Source organism: Schistocerca nitens, chromosome 2 (assembly GCF_023898315.1).
Source record: "Schistocerca nitens isolate TAMUIC-IGC-003100 chromosome 2, iqSchNite1.1, whole genome shotgun sequence".
Lineage (NCBI taxonomy): Eukaryota > Metazoa > Arthropoda > Insecta > Orthoptera > Acrididae > Schistocerca > Schistocerca nitens.
The window spans coordinates 467166057-467184232 of NC_064615.1; the positions used below are offsets into that span (position 1 = coordinate 467166057).

An 18176-nucleotide genomic window follows, 5' to 3' on the forward strand; every position below is an offset into this window, starting at 1 on the left:
GCTTTAAAATAGAAGAAATAAGAAATAGAGGGCAGCATGGACAGAAGAAAGAAAAAGATAACATTGGGTGAAGATGAGAGCATACTGAAACAACAGAGAAAGAAAATGAACTGAAATTATGTGACCCTAGTTGGTCAGTACAAAAATAAAAAAAAGTTGTTTCCAAAAATGTCCGGCTTCTTGACCTGATTTTTGCACTTTAATAAATCTTTGGATGAACTTAGGCTGTATATTTTTTTAAATCAATAATGTACAGGTTTTCTGTTAAAACTAATTGTGAGAAAGAAAATGCTGTACTATGAGCTGCTGTGAAAATGAGAGGCTTTGTTTTTTATCTCAGTCAGTTTTAACTACAATAGCAGGATATTTAAATCATTGGATGAACTTTCTTTCCTATGTATTCTTTCTCATTATATATATATATATATATATAGTAGAGGGAAACATTCCACGTAGGAAAAATATATCTAAAAACAAAGATGATGTGACTTACCAAATGAAAGTCCTGGCAGGTCGACAGACACACAAACATACACACAAAATTCAAGCTTTCGCAACAAACTGTTGCCTCATCAGGAAAGAGGGAAGGAGAGGGAAAGACGAAAGGATGTGGGTTTTAAGGGAGAGGGTAAGGAGTCATTCCAATCCCGGGAGCGGAAAGACTTACCTTAGGGGGAAAAAAGGACAGGTATACACTTGCGCGCGCGCGCACACACACACACACACACACACACACACACACACACACACACACACATATACCAGCGCTTCATTTGGTAAGTCACATCATCTTTGTTTATATATATATATTAAAATAACTTGTATACACAACACTGTGATGTTTTGGTTTCTTCCTCGCAGTCCGTTTTCCCAGAGAACAGGAAAGTCGTACTTTAGAACACTACTACAGAATTAGAATTTGCAGTAACATAGTGTATACTGTTAGTTTTTGATAATTTAATTTACATATTTGTAATATATTGCATTTTGTTGTTCTGAAGCCATCTACTCTGTCATGTCATAGGTTTGAAGATCCAGATTCATTTCTGAATTTTACACGAATAGATACGGAAGTTTTCATGAAATTACTCCGTATTATAGAAAATGATGTCTGTAGGCAAGATATGAACAAGGCTCAAGGTCAGAGTGAGGGAAGAAGAGGAGATGGACAGAGAGGGGAGGGAGATAATGGACATAGAGAGGGGAGAGGAGGAGATGGACGGGGGAGGGGGGGGGAGGTTACGTCATGTTTTCAATTCCCACACATATTTAGCAATTGCGAAGCATTGTCAGGTTCGCTAGTATGTTTATTACTTCCTATGGAATTCAGTGGATTCTTTTTAACAGGACAGTTACTAAGTGGCAGGTCCTCTAGTTATTTCAAGAAGGTTGGTAGAAAGTAAGAGGAATGAAAGGTGATAGACATCCATAGAAAGTTAACTGTAACTCTCTGTATACATGGAAGAGGTTAAGTGGAAGTGGCTTCTGATTGCTTGGAGCAGTATGTAATGTATTATCATGAACTACTCAACACAAAGATACAAAATTGTTTGATATGTACAGTGTATGATGAAAAGAGTTGTCTTAGTCAAATACTGTTGCAGCTTTGTTATTCTGGTACGCACTTGCTTTTCCTTGGAGAACATTCTATGATTGTTACGTCTGGCTGGTTTTTCAGATACCTGATTACCGCAATGCCGTGATAGTGGCTCGTAATCCTGGGTCAGCAAAGAAAGCAACATCGTATGCAGAACGTCTGCGACTAGGCATTGCAGTCATTCATGGAGAACAGAAAGAAGCAGAAAGTGATATGGTGGATGGAAGATATTCTCCTCCCACTGTTCCTCGATCTCGCACAATGGATGTTGGTGTGGGGGTACCTGCCCATCCGGCCAAGGAGAAGCCTCCTATAAATGTAGTGGGTGATGTTGGTGGACGAATCGCCATCATGGTGGTGAGTATCATTTGTAGGTTCCACAGATTACTTGCACAATATATGGTAATGGCATGGAATGTCTGAAGTTGCAGTATATTATATTAAGTTATGTTTAAATATGGCATCATAATATGATATCTATATGAATTCACATAACAGAAGATAATATTGAGTTTAATTACAGAAGTAATTATATTATAATTTTTCACTAAAAGTATGATTAGGACATACTGGTTGGCGTGTGAGGTTTTATGAAATATGGGATTAAAACCAAGACATGCTACCATGCTTTTCCTGTGTTACTGAAAGCTATCGAATTTTGATTATGTATTACGGTCTGATGTTGTGATGATGTCGGTTCGTTGGAGTTTATGTTAAATTGTTACAAATGAAACAAAACATGAATTTTAATATATTTTATCAAAGTGGATATTATACAGGATGTGATGATTCAAAACTATTTTAAAATTTCAGGTGGTCATAGACAAGTAAGATTCATAGCAAAAATAGGCACAAATCCATAAACAAACTCATTAGGAAATAAATGAGTTTGCTTGTTTCAGACATTGTGCTTCTTTTTGCTATGAATCTGACTAGTCTATGATAACTTAAAATTTTAAAATAGTTTCAAATTGTCACATCCTGTATAATTTCCTCCTTGTTTGATAAAATGTAATAAATTTCAGTTATAGTTCCATTTGTATACGCACGCGCGCGCGCCCACACACACACACACACACACACACACACACACACACACACACACACACACACACGACCAGATTAAGCAACGAATTTCATATTTTATTAGAAAATGCATTAGCATGGTGTTCATATGCAATGTGCTGACTTGATGTCCACCGTGCTGCTAAACACCTAGAAATGGTGTGGCCTGCGTATACAGTATGTGTGCCTAAACATAGTCCTCTACCACAACAGCGTGTCCCAGTGGCAATTTTCAGCTACAGCCACACATGAAATACACAGTACATACGAGTTCTCATAATGGGTGAATCTAAACTAGCTGCTTTAGCTTCAGTAGTGATTCCTGATAATGAGAGGAGAAAAAACAAAGAAGACTGTGGACACAACAGTGGATGAAATGGTGCAGTGAGTGCAGTGATGGGACAGGAACATTGAATATGCAGTACAGTAAGCTGAGGTATGTATAACTAAAGATTGTTCATGATTCAGTTTCAGTCTTCCAGCATATTTTCAGTTTAACTAGTATGTTGAATATTCTTCAACCTTAGTGTATACTGTTAGTTTTTGATAATTTAATTTACATATTTTTAATATACTGAATTTTGTTGTTCAGAAGCCATCTACTCTGTGTTGTAGGTTTGAAGATCCAGATTCATTTGTGAATTTTACACGAATAGATACAGAAGATTTCATGAAATTACTCCGTATTATAGAAAACAGTGTCTGTAGGCAAAATGTGAACATGAGGGAGTTGATGAAACAAATGATCATACTAGCAAAAAGTTCATGTGTGTAATTTCTGTTCACTTTTTTTTAAATAGACTCACGGCAACATTAAGATTTCTGGCCACTGATGAAACATTCCAGACACTGGTCTATTCTACTAGAATTTCACCCAACACCCCATCACTGATAATACGTGATACATTTCAAGCAGGTTTGAATAATTTAAGAAATGAGAGTGTAAAGGTATATGTATCTTGCAGGTGTTTATATATCCACAAATTTTGACTACCGTATTTACTCGAATCTAAGCTGCACTCGAATCTAAGCCGCACCTGAAAAATGAGACTTGAAATCAAGGAAAAAAAATTTTCCCGAATCTAAGCCGCACCTGAAATTTGAGACTCGAAATTCAAGGGGAGAGAAAAGTTTTAGGTCCCACCTCCAAATCGAAACAAAGTTCGTCTAATTGTAACATGAGACACAATTTAGGTCGAATGAATGACGATACAGCTGCAGTAGTTTGGTTCGAGTCGTAAGCTTAGCAGTTAAGGTTTACCAGGTAGCCATTGCTATGCGTCAGGCGCTCTGTCTGTATTTATACGGGTACCCTTCCTTTTCACGTGCTTCGTCTGGTTTGAATTGATTGCTTATTTTTCTTTGATCTGATAAGCGCCGTTTTCTTTGTTATAGGTGTTTACGTCACTCTAAGCTGAAAATGCATTACTGTACTGTGTCGTGCATTGTTTGTCGCATTCTGATTGTGCGTGTTTACAGCCTGTCGCCGCTCGCGGCATGGCCTGCTTTTGTGCGCGCTACCGCCGCTTACAAATAAAAAATAGAGAGGAATCGTCTCATTAGTGAAACATTTGTTGTTACTTACACTATTGCTTTCTTTGATAATGATCAACAAGAACCAAATAATAGACTGCGTATGATAGATGATGTTCTGAACGAAATTTTAATGAAAATTTTACTCCGTTTGAAAATCTTTGCAGGCAGCTTTTTAGTTCATTACATTTTGCACAGAAATTAGAGTCATCTTAGATTTAAAAATCTAGTCAATTGCCGTGCTTCATTTCTGACTGTATCACTATTAGGCATAAGAATAATACGAATATAAACATTACATGATATGTATATTCTTCCGCGTTTGCTGTTGTCTCACTCTAGTTTCGTAGTTTATTAGGCAGACAGGATTTAAATGAGATAGTAGCAAACACGAAACAATACATGGCAAAATGTTTATATTCGTATTATTCTTATGGTGAAGAGAATACTGCATGTGATTCACAATTCGTAAAAGTTCCTATTAGCAACCATCTCTTCTCACAGGTAGGAAAAAATTCAGAACGCAGAGTTGGCCATATTGACAAACATCCCAAACAGTCTTGCCAGTCGCATTTTTGTAGTACATTGAAATGCAGCTACATTCGAAGATGAACAATACGGAATTTGTATTTACTTCGTTGGATAATGTACCAAAATGCAGTGGTCGAAACTCGGGGCGGAGGAAAAAGGCTCGTCTTCAACCTTTTTTTTTAATTTTTTTTTTATTTATTTATTTATTTATTTATTTACTGACGCAGAGGTTTTGGTGCCAGTATTTATCTTTGTGCCTACAAATCATGCCTTTGTAGCGCTACATATATTCGACGGCAGAAGTTAGTTCTGGCAGCACCCACCAACATTTTTCAGAACTCCCGCTTGCTTTGCACTCGATTCTAAGCCACGGGCGGTATTTTGGATTACAAAAAACGGAAAAAAAGTGCGGCTTAGATTCGAGTAAATACGGTAGCTATGTGATCTTATTATGCAGTTTTGACTAACAGCTGGAGAAGTTGTAAGATGTAGACCAAGCTGTTGTAATTTTTTCCATAATCAGGTGCTGCAGCTGTCAATAGCAATCTAATTTGGAATCAGTTTAATGTATTGTTGTTTCTGATTGTTTATTGGCATTAAAGAAGTGCTAAGGGTACTGCTAAGGTAAGGGTCATCACCAAACTGCAGTGTCATGGATGCAAGTTACATAGCGGAAGCTCCCTTCCCCCAGATTGCATTTTTCATGGTTTAAGTGCTATATATGTACATAATATGTATTTGTTTGGGACTGATTTTCTGAATTTACGTTGCAGTTTTAATTTTAAATACCACTCAGGCTTTTACCACAACCAAGATTTGGGGGAGGGGGCACTCTCACAATCTACTCTTCTCATGATTTGAGTGAAGCAGCATTCATGAAAATTATGTCGAGCAGGAAACATTTCACAAACCTCCGTTATTTTATATATTTCATTTGTGTAACTGATTTTATTTGTAGTCCTGAATCTTATTTGTTTTAAACAGTTAAGTAGTCTGAAATAACATCTTCTTCATAATAGTAGCATTTTTGGGAGGACGGTGATTCAGACACGCATGTGGCCATCATGATTTAGGTTTTCCTTGATTTCCCTAAATCACATAAGGCAAATGCTGGGATGGTTCCTTTGAAAGGCCACGGCCAATTTCCTCCTCCATCCTTCCCTAATCAGAGCTTGTGCTCTGTCTGTAATGACTTCATTGTCGACGGGGTGTTAAACCCTAATCTCCTCCTCCTCCTCCTCCTCCACCTCCACCTCCACCTCCACCTCCTCTTCACATTATGAATTATCTCTTTAAATGAGAGTTCCTGTGCTGTGATCCAAACTTTTGCAGTTCTGTTAAATAACATTAGTTGTAGACCAAGGACAATAAGTTTACATTTCATTTCATAGAAACTGTTCGAAATCTCTCTCATTGTATTCAAATATGAAACTTTACAGCTGCTCCTGTAGTGGCACTTGAGTAAAAAACATTTATATCTTGTTTCAGGTTTCAGCCTCAGTTAGTGAGTGGGTAAACATTACCCATTCATTTAATGTGTTGTTGCAGTTCCCTCATTGCATTGGTGTTATTCATGGGAAAAAAGTGACTTTCAGGGCACTGAGGTCAGAAGCTGCCTGTTTCAGATATTATAAAGGGAACAACAGCATTGCGCTACTTGCAATTTATATATTTGCAGAAGCATAGAATTGTAACAAACTGAATTTGCCAGCACCAGAGAAGACTGAGTGTTTTAGTGTTTCAGAACTGCCATATGCACTGTCACTGATGATGTGTTTGTATTGGAAGAGTACATGACGGAGTATTATGAAAGAGATATCTTAAAAGAGAAGAGAGTTTTCAGTTACAGACTGAGCAGGGCTCGAAGAGTGATTGAGAATGCATTTGTCTTGATGTCAAATAAGTTTGGTTTTCTGCCCACTCCATTTCAGCTTGCTCTGAAGAAGGTGGAAGCTGTGTAAGAGTCTGCTGTGTCCTTGAAAATTTCATTCAGAAATAAAACTCCTGTTGGTACATTCCAACTGAAATAAGCAACTGTTTATTGATGTCTAAAATGGAAGGAATCCAACAGTAAATTCAGTAAGAATTAGGGGTGATTTCAGGAATTGTTTCAACACAGTTAGTGCTATAGCTCTGCAACAGGAGAGTGTGGATGTGGGGAGATTGAACTCTGGGGAAACTACACCACCTTCTACAAGGCAGATGTTCAAACAATGTTAACTTGTAATGAAAGTCCATTGCTGGTGGTGAAATACATCTAACAATAAATTGATTGTGCATCAAAATAATTTTGTCTTAATTGCATTGTCTAAATCCTTTTGAGAACTGAAACACCTCAATTCTGTCCCACTATTGATGTGTATTATGGTTTGTACGTAATGAATAACCTCGTAAAGAAATATCATTTGACTCCATAGCAGTTGCCATTTCTAAGCTCAGAGGAAAAGTAAGGAAGTTGAAAATAGTTTGTATTAAGCATCCAAACTTTGACATTCAGATAATAATAAATAATTTACTTTAGTTCATAACATTTGTGTTGCATAGATCATGTTCCTGATAAACATCATGATGTAGACTGTATGAATTGAACAAACATAGGACACACATTCAAAAAATAAAATGAGAAAAATATTTATATGGCTCTAAGCTGGTCATTTACAGGTTTTTCTCGGTGTAAATGACTACTTTTATTCTGGATTTCTTCTAACACATAGGAGATATTCAGGAAGAACATTTTTAACCTATATTTGAAAATGCTTCTATGTGGCAACATTTTATTTCCATGTGTAGATTGTCGAAGAGTTTATAGCTGTGTATTTCACTTTTTTTCTGAGCATTAGATTCAATAAAGCATAATGCAGATCATTTTTCCTTCTAATTTAGTACTTCCAAATACCTCTATCACTCTTAAACTCAGATGGATTGTTGATTACAAATTTTAAAGTGAATAAATGCACTGTGAGGCTGTGTTTAATAATCCCAGTTATGATGTGCGCAAGATGTATGTATGTGAACCACACAGATAAATGTAATTCTTTTGTACTATGAATACTTTTTGCCTATGTGACAAGTATCCCAGAATATATACTGCAAGAGGTAAATGAATGCAAATATATTAACTTACTGACTTTTATATTCCCAAAGTTGGTAATTATTCTTATGGCAAAAGCAGCTGATCGTAGACATTTTAGCGGGTCTGCGATATTGTTTTTCTAGCTGGTTTTCATAAATATGCACACTTAAGAAATATGTTGAAGCTATAGCTGGCATGAGGCTCATTGTAAACTTGACATTTTTGAATCTTTCTTTAAAATCATCAGTTATGTTGTCTGTAATCAGCCTTACTATTTTCTTTGAGTGTTTCTGAACTTAACATGTGGATAAGTTATGTAAAGTGACTGACTGTGCACAAGTTCTGACAATTTGTTTACCACAGGAGATACATGTGTTTCTTTAACTTCCAGGTATTGTATGTATACATTATCTATTAGCAACTTGAGTAGGAAAATTTAGGACTGATACTAAATTATAAGTTATTAACAACACCTAAGTATCAATTTCTTTTGTGATTCCTTCAAGAAAAATTAAAATCGAGATAAAAAAATAGATAATCTCTCTTGTGTATAACAGACAGCACAATCAAAATTTTTCATGAAAATTTCCCAGTTACCCTGTAGAGTCCTGTGTACTGTAACTGTGACAAATGATATATTAACACACAAGCATGTGCCTCCCAGGGGGCTCGCCACTCTATGGTGGGTTCATGCTCGGCTACCACGGGGCCCAGCCTTTGAAGCATCTTTTCCCTTCTGTGCTGCATATCTGTCCTCTTGCTATTCTTTTTCTCCTCTCTTGGGGAACGTGTCTATGACATTTTTTGGAATGTTTTGTGCATTTTCAGTAGCCAACATCAGAACAATCTCTCCACCGTTTCTAGTTATCTTTTTTCTTTCTTTGTTCCCCTTCTTCTATCCTTCCTCCGCTCTGATGTTTGAGAATCCCCTTTTTCTCTTCTTCTCTGTGCACTCCTGAAGGCCGGCCCACATGTCTGACATGTAACAGGTGACTGGGTAACACTTTATTCCCACCCCCAGGGTGACAGGTAAGCTTCACACATACCCTTGGTACAGGCCAGGCCCAGGGTGGAATGATTGCCTCAGCTATGCACCTTCGCAAAATTCCAATTCAGCCCTCTGGAAGGTGTTCAGGAGGTGTAACCTGAGGTGTGACAATCACCTTTGGGAGGGTGCACCCCCTCTGAGGGGACCCCAGTCGGAAGGAGCGTACCATCAGAAATGATGGCAATCGTGGGGGATTTTCTCACAATGAGCCAATGATCTTCTTCACAGTCAGTGTCTACTAAATGTAAACAGAATGAAACTCATGATTCAAAGATCCTTCCAGATGCACCACGGTTCCTTGTGGTTTCATGCACTGAAGACTGTCAGCCCTTTACTGTGATAAATCCTTTTATTATTCAGAAAGGTGTTAATACAGTTGCTGGTCTGTGAAGTCCTGCTCTCATTTACGCAATGACACTTTGCACTTCTGATTCTCAAGCACAACCACTGCTTGCAGCTTCACTCCTCCACGGCTATCCTGTTTGTGTTGAAGCCAGTCGAACAGTGAATTCTTCTTGTGGTGCTATTTACACTATGCTGCTCGATGGTCTGACTAAGGCAGAAATCTAAATGTACCTCTCCGATCAGTGCACCATTGCAGTTCATTGGGCGATGAACAAGGTGAATGCATCTGTAGTGCCCACACGCACTATTTTCCTCAATTTTGATAGAGTGATGCTTCCATTAAAGATTAAAGCAGGCTATGAAGTTATCACAGTGCAGTCGTACATTCCGAACCTGATGCACTGCTACCAGTGTAATCGTTACACCCATACCCAAATGCCCTGTCACCACCTGGCCAAATGTCTAACCTATGGTAGGGATGCTCACAAGGGCGATTGTCCGCCTCCCTCTCCATGCTGTATCAATTGCAATGACAACCATGCAGCCTTCTCCCAAGGTTGTCCCATGTATCTCGAAGAGTGGGCCATCCAGGAGATCTGGGTGAAGGAAAAAGTGCCTTACCCCGTTGCATGCAAGTTGCTGGCTAGTTGGAAACCCTGTGTTCTACCATCCAGCACTTACGGTACTGTTCTTGGTACATTTCGCTCCATGAAGGACATTGCCAGGTAGACGTGCGACCTCAAATTCTGCACTGCGGTTGTAAAATCTCCCAGTATCATGGTAGCATCCTCATCTCCCCCAGCTGTGCATCAAGCCACCATACTTGTGCCTCATGGGGCGAAGTCACGTGCTACGCAACTGGCATGCCTGAAAGGACAGAAGGAATACTTGTGAAAAGACTTTTTACGTCTCTCTGCCCACCAAAAGGCTCCAAGAAATCAAACAAAGGCTAACGGTCTTATTCTTTGCCGACTCAGAGATCCTCTTCAGTGGTGTCGCCGTATGCTACCCTCACCCGGCTGAGCTCCATGTCACCGGTGTGCACTGCCAACCGTTTTTCTGCCCTGGACTCCACAGACCGACAGAGGGGAAAATGCAGACGCCTCTGTAAATCTCATGTAGCAGGATCCTCCAGCCTGTGTGCCATGTAACAGTGGGTCTTCAAAGGCTGGCACTTGGCACCCCTTCATTTTTTTCCCTCCTCCCCTTTCCTCGTCATGTCTCTACTCCAATGGAATGTTTGCTCTCTTAGATCCAAGAAAGAGGAATTGTACCTGCTCTTGGGATCGCAGCATCCGCTTGTTCTCCGCCTCCAGGAAACAAAATTGTGTCCTCAAGACCGTTTTGAGCTTTCACATTTCTTTCTGGTCTGCTCTTTACCTTCTCCCAGAGGACGGCATTCTGTGCCTCATGGGGGAGTCTTGCTGCTCAGTTGGGATGACAGTCATAGTTGCACCATCTCCCTGATTACCCGGCTTCAAGCTGTTGCAGTCCACATTTTCCCTTTCCTCACTTCACCTTATCTCTCTGTACCGTTTGCATCCCTCCGTTGACTGATGTCACCAGGGCAGACTTCCTCCAGCTTATTGGGCAACTCCCTCACCCTGTTCTCTGCTCGGTGACTTTAATGTGCACCATCCCCTTTAAGGTTCTCCCAGAACATGTACGAAAGATGCCGTCTTGGCTGACCTTCTCAGTCAACTACACCTCATTTGTGTTAACACGGGAGCACCCGTGTTCCTTTCAGACTCCACGCACACCTATTCCCATTTGGACCTCTCCTTCTGCTCTGCCCAGCTTGCCCATTGTCTTGAGCGGTCTGTTCTCTGTGACACATTCTTGAGTTACCATTTTCCATATGCTATCCTTTTGCTGACTCCTAACCCACCGATGTGTGCACCCAAATGACAGCTTTCTAAGGCCGTCTGGAGGCTTTACTCCTCCCTGGCAACCTTCGACGAACAACATTTCACCAGTTGTGATGACCAGGTAGAATATATTACAAATGTTATCCTTACTGCCGCAGACAGTTTCACTTCTCACACTTCCTCTTTATTGCTCCGTGCCCCAGTCCCTTTGTGGATTGAGGCATGCCGAACGCAATTCATGTGGAGATGTGCTCTCTGCATTTTTAACAGTCATCCTACAATGGAAAACTAAATTCGTTATAAACAGTTGTGTGCACAGTATTGTTGCGTTCTTAGGGATAGCAAAAAAGCTAGCTGGATTTCATTCACTAGTTCTTTTTAACAGTTCCACTCCCTCTCCCATCAGTTGGGCCAACCTTCGACAGCTCTCTGGGACCAAGATACATTCCCCAATTTCCAGCCTGACCATAGCAGCTGATGTCATAGTGGACCCTGTCACTATCTCCAACACCTCAGGCTGCTATTTTACTGAGATTTAGATCTCCACCCACTATCAGCCTGCGTTCCTCCATCGGAAGCGAGTGGAGGAGACTTGGGTGGTACCCTTCTCTTCTCAGAATCATGAGTGCTACAATGCTGCCTTTGCTATGAGGGAGCTAGAGTCTGCTCTCACTTCATCCCGATCCTCCATCCCAGGGCCGGATGGTGTTCATATTCAAATGTTGCAGAAACTTTCTCTTGCGGCCAGGCACTTTCTCCTTCATACATACAATCACATCTGGGTGGAGGGCATGTTTCCTTTCGTCATCTTGGCTTTGTGCAGTGGCCCCTGTTCACCTTGGACTTCATTCGTTCCTAAGGATGTTACTTCAGCCTCACTCTATTGCCGTAAGTTTCTTGACCTTCACACGGAACTTTGTGATCATACCTTTGTGTATTACAGATGGCTCTTGGACTGACCGTGCTGACATCTTGGACTGACCATGCTGATGGGTGTGCCTTCATCACTGATGTTTCACTATTGGTTTCCAAACATTGCTCAATATTTACACCAGAGCTCTTCGTCTTGTAACAGGCCAAGCAGTACATCCGGCAACACAAGCTTTTAAATTGTTCCATCTGCTCTGACTCTTTCAGTGCCCTTCAGGGTCTCTGCATGCTGTACACAATCCATACCTCAGTGCAACAGGTCCAGGAAAGCTTTCACTTGCTCACTCTTGACAGAGCCAATGTGATGTTAATGTGCGCCCCTGGTCACATCAGACTGACAGGAAACGAGGCCGCTGATGCTGCTGCCAAGGCTGCAGTCCTCATACCTCGATCCGCTAGTTGTTCCATTCCCTCCAGTGAGATCTGTGTTGCCATCTGTCAGCCAGTGCTATCACTTTGGCATCACCACTGGTCTTCCTTTCATGGGAAGAAGCTCCAGGGAATTAAAAACCTCTCCCAGCAGCTTGGATGACCTCCTCTCTGCCCTCTCGCTGCAAGGAGATCATTTTAGCTAGATTACGTACTGGGCACTGTCGTTTTAGCTATCACCATTTGTCAAGTGGTGATCCCCCACCACTTTGTGCTCTTGCCCTCAGTCTTTGACAGTTTGCCATTTCCTGATGAATGCCCATTATTCAACCACTTATGTTCTCATTTATGTTTACCATCTGAGTTATCGGCCTTTTTAGCGAACTACGTGCATGCTGTCGACTGTGTTTTAGTTTTTATCAATCATAGCAATACGGCAAAGGACATTTAATCTTTAGTTCAGGACCTCCATTGTCTGTCTGGTGTGTTTTATGGACCTTTCTCAAAGTCCCTGTTTTTAGCTGTCTTTCCTTCCATCAACTCGGCATAACATGTAGTCGTTTTTAACTCCTTTTTCGTCTTCGTGTTGTATGGTTCTGACATGGGCGCATTCCATAGTTGTTTTTGCACCAAAAAAACACAAGTACATGTTTATACAACCTGTTCTAAACAGAATCTTCTTATCCTTACCTTTTAGTATTTACAGTCTTTTTTTATGAATGTGTCAGCTCCTCCTTTATCCACCTACACAGCTAATTTATAACATCCTACATCCTCCCAGGGGGCTCACCACTCTTTGGTTAGCTCATGCTTGGCTACCATGGCTCCCCAGCCTTTGCAGCACCTCTTCCCTTGCCGTGAAGCATGTATATCCTCCTGCTATTCTTTTTCCCCTGCCTTGGGGAGCATGTCTTGAATATTTTCGGGGAAACATTCTGAAGTTTCGGTAGCCCAGCATTTGAATAGCCCCTCATCTGTTTTTTCCTTCTTTCTTTGTTCTCCGTCTCCTCCCCTTCTCCGCTTGGGTGTTTGAGGTCTCTCTTTGTTTCTTCTTCCTTCCTATGTTCTCCTGAAGGCTGGACCATGTGTCTGATTCTTACCAGGTGACTGGGTAGCTCTGAATTCCCAGCCCTGGGTCGGTATGTAGGATTTGCATGTAACCCCTGGCACAGGCCAAGTCCAGGGAGGGGTGATTGCATGGGCTGTTATTTTCCTGATTGACATTTGATCCTCTTGTGTGGAGTTCGGGAGGTGTGAACAATCACCTGAGGCATGTGAGGCCCCCTCTGAGAGTCCTCCCAGTTGGAAGGAGCGCGCCATTGATGGTGGTGGCAATCGGGGTTTTTTTCACATGCAGTGAGCCTGTCATTTCATCTCAGTCTACATCTACTAAACATACGTGGAATGAGGCTAAAGATTCCACAACTCTCCCAGCTGCACCTTGGTTCCTTGTGGTGTCCCATACCAAAGATGGTCAGTCTTTTGCTACAGTTAATCTGTTGAGAAAGATGTTGATGCAGTTGCAGGCCCTCTGAAATTGTGCTCTCATTTACGTAATGGGGTTTTGTTTCTGGAGACCAAGTGCGATTTTTAAGCCCAAGAACTGCCTAAGCTTCACTCCTCCACGTGTAGCCTGTTTGTGTCGAAGCCCATCGTATGCTGAATTCTTTGCATGGTGGTATTTACACTCAGTTGCTTGATCATCTGACCAAGGGGAAAATCCAAAATTATCTCTCTCGTCAGGACATCACTGCAGGCAAACGGGTGATGAAAAAGGTTGATGCAAACTTAGTGCATACATGTGTTTGATCACATAGTTCTTGCATCGAAGATTAAGGCCGGCTAATAAGTCATCACAGTCTGACCATATATTCCAAACCTGATGCGTTGTTACCAGTGTCAGCGTCACAACCACATTCCCATGTCCTTTCAAAACATAGCCAAATGTGTTACTTATCACAGATATGCTCAAGAGGGCGATTGCCCGCCTTCTTCTCCCACAGTATAAATTGTAATGGCTACCATGCCGCCTCATCCCGTGTACCTCGATAAGAAGGTCATCCATGAGATCCAAGTGAAGGAAAAAGTACCCTACCCTATCACTCGCAAGTTGTTGGCTAGTCAAAACCCCTGCATTTTACCATCTGGCTCTTAACAGTACCGTTCTTGCTCCATGAAGGAAATAGCCATGCAGTTCAGTACTGTGTTTGTGAAATCATCCAGTATCACCTTAGCATCCTCATCTTCTCTTCCTTCAGATGTGCAAAAAGCCACCAACTCTTCACACCCAGTGGCGAAATCACCTGCTACACAACTGGCAAGCTGGAAGGGACAAAAGGAACATTCCTGCAAAGACTTTTTACATCCTCCAGCCAAGAAATGTCTGAGTATTCATCTTATTCATCTACCAACCATAAAGGCTCTAAGAAATCAAACAAAAGCAAACAGTCGTTTCCTTCCCTGACTGGGAGAGCCTCTTCAACAGTGTCGCTGCGTGATATGCTCACCCGGCTGACCTCCATTTCCCTGGTATTCACCAACTACCATTTTTCCGCTCTGGAACTCGCAGACCAATCCTGGGAGAATGCCAACGCCTCAGTTGATTTCATGGAACAGAATCCTCCAGCCGCTGCTACCTGTAGGAATAAGTCTTCGAAGGCTGGCACTTGGCAGCTGCCAAGGTAACTGCTCTTCATTTGTTCCCTCCCACCCATTATCCTTTATGACTCTCTTCCAATGAAACACTCATGGCATTAGATCCAACGAGGAGAAATTATAGCTACTCTTTGAATTGCAGCATCTGGTTGTCTTCTGCCTCCAAAAAAAGAACTTGCATCGTCTTGACTGCTTTGACCTCTTACGGTCTATCCGGTGTGCTCTAATTTGCCCCCCCCCCCCCCCCCCCCCATCCTTTGAGGATGACATTCCATCTCATAGGTGAAGCCGAACTATCTCATTGAACACACTTTCTTGTTTCACGTTTTCTCTTTGCAACACCTACATTCCTTCATCATTTGCTGTCACCGGGGCAGACTTACTGTATCTTATTGGCCAGCTCCCTCACTCCTCTCTGGTGCTCTGCAACTTTAACATCCACCATAAACTGGGGCTCTTCAAGAACCTGTCAGAGATTCCCTCTTGGCTGCCCCAATCAACTCAACCTCATCTGTATTAACACTGAAGCACCCATGTTTCTTTTTTACTCCACACAATCCTGTTCCCATCTGGACCTCTCATTCTGCACTGCCTAGCTTGCCCATCTCTAGTGGTCCGTTCTCTTTGACATGTACTCGACCAACCATTTCCCAGGTGCTGTCAGTTTGCTGACTCTTATCCCATCAGCTTGTAAACCCAATTAGCAGCTTTCTAAGGACGATTGGGGGCTGTACTCGCCCTTGGTGACCGACGAGCAACATTTCCCCAATTTTGATGGCGAGGTAGTGCACCTTACAAATGTTATCCGTACGATTCTAGAGTGTTCTGTACCTCGTACCTCTTCTTTACCGTATCTTCTCTCGGTTCTGTGATTGACTGAGGCATGCCGTGACACAGTTTGTACACAGAGACATGCTCTCGATATTTTTAAACATCATCTTAAGATGACGAACTGTATTCATTATAAACAGTTCCATGTGCAGTGTCGTCATGGTCTCCGGGATAACAAAAAAGCTAACTGAATTTCCTTTACTAGTTCTTTTAACAATTTTACTCTCTCTTCCATTACATGGGGTGATCTCAGTCATTTCTCTGGGACCAAGGCGCATTTTCCAATTTCCAGCCTGACCGTATAGACGATATTAATGTGGATCCTATTGCTATCTCCAACACCTTGGGCTGCTGTTTTGTGGGGATTTCGAACTCCACCCTCTATCTTCTCGGAAACGAGTGGAAGAGGCTTGGGTGATTTCCTTATCCGCTGAGAATTGTGAATGCTACAGTGTTGCCCTTACTCTGAGGGAGCTTGACTATGCTTTCTTCTCAGCCTGATCTGCTCCAGGGCCAGACGGTGTTCACATTCAGATGTTGCCACACCTTTCTCTTGTGAGCAAGCACTTTCTCCTTCGTATGTACAATCCCATTTGGGCAGTTGGCATGTTTCCCAGATGCTGGCGTGAAGCCAATGTCACACCCATACCCAAGCCCGATAAGGAAAAACACCTTCCTCCAAATTACTGCCCCATTTCTCTCACCAACTGTGTTTGCAAGATGAAGGAATGTGTGATTCATGGCTGGATGGTATGATAGCTAGAGTCTCACAATCTACTAACCACTGCACATTGTGGATTTCATGCATGCCATCTGCAGTTGACCATCTTGTCACTTTGTTAACCCATGTTGTGATTGTGGTCATGATTTTTTTATTTGTAGAAAACCTATGACACATCATGGTGGACTAGTATCCCCCGCACTCTACACATATGGGGCTTCTGAGATCGCCTCCCCCATTTCCTTCAGGAATTTTTAAAAACCGAGATTTCAAGGTATGTGTGAGTTCGACCTTGTCAGACACCTTTATGCAGGAGAATGGGATGCTTCAAGGCTCTGTCCTGAGCATTGTCTTCTTTGCTGTAGCCATTAACACTATTATGGACTGTCCTCTGCCAGGCATCTCTGGCTACCTTTTTGTCAATGACTTTGCAATCATGGCAGTTCTCCAAGGACTTGTCTCTTTGATTGGTGTCTTCAGCGATGTGTTGATTATCCTTACGTGTGGAGTATTGACAGTGGCTTTTGCTTTTCCACTGACAAAACCATTTTCCTGAATTTCTGGCAGGGCAATGGGTTTCTTCCACCATCTTTACATCTTAGGCCTATTGCTCTTCCATTCGCTGAAAGTATGAAATTCCTGGTGCTTATGCTTGATAGGAAGCTTTCTTTGTCCTCCCACGTGTCTTATTACCTGGCTGCACACTGTACTCAGTTGCTCAGTGTCCTACGTGATACTTGGAGAGTGGATCTGACCACCCTTCTCAGTTTGTACTGATCCCTTGTCCATTCAAAACTAGACTATGGGTGTTTCATTTGATCCTCTGCACATCCATCCATCTTGTGCTGTCTTAACACGTTCCACCATCGTGGAATACATTTTGGTCATTGACGCCCTTTACACTAATCCGGACGAGAGTCTCTATGCAGTAACTGCTGAGTTACCACTGTCATACGAGCTTGATCTCCTCCTCAGGGGATACGCATGCCATATATCTGTCACGCCTGGCCACCCATCCTGTGCCTCCCTTGACCACCAGTTTGGGGCACACCCTTCTTCTCTGTTACCTCCCAGTTTTCGATTTTGGCTACTGCTCCGGCAGCATAACTTCAGGCTACCTGCTATGTTTCTGACATGTGTGAACCCTTCACCACCTTGGCTTCATTTGGTAGTCTGTGTTCATCTTGGACTTCATTTGCTTCCTAGGGAGACTACTCTAGAATCAATCTGTCACTGTAAGTTTCTCAACTTTCGCACACAACTTAGCGATAGCATCTTTGTGTACACTGATGGCTCTAAGACTGACCGTGGTGTTGGCCGTGCCTTTATCATTGGCACTGACCATTTTTGGTATCTGTTTCCAGAACACTGCTTCAGTTTTTACAGCAGAACTCTTTGCTGTGTATCAGGCCACCCAGGACATCCAGCAACACGGGCTTTTTAATTGTGTCATACACTCTGAATCTCTCTGCCCTTGAGAGCCTCTGTGTGCTTTATGTAGTCCATCCCTTAGTGCAATGGGTCCAAGAAAGCTCCCACTTGCTCACTGTTGTGGGAGCCACTGTGATGCTCATTTGAGTTCCTGGTCACATCAGTCTGATGGGGAATGA

At 42.0% G+C, this 18176-nt stretch overlaps 1 protein-coding gene across 2 annotated transcripts in view; it reads left to right on the forward strand.

Moving 5' to 3' along the window:
* Positions 1–18176, forward strand: part of LOC126236378 (phosphoribosyl pyrophosphate synthase-associated protein 2) — a 92025-nt gene that overhangs the window by 48154 nt on the left and 25695 nt on the right. For both annotated transcript variants that reach the window (XM_049945634.1, XM_049945635.1), the window contains exon 6: positions 1679–1954. In XM_049945634.1, the coding sequence (XP_049801591.1) occupies positions 1679–1954 (276 nt within the window). The remainder of the gene's footprint in view (positions 1–1678; positions 1955–18176) is intronic.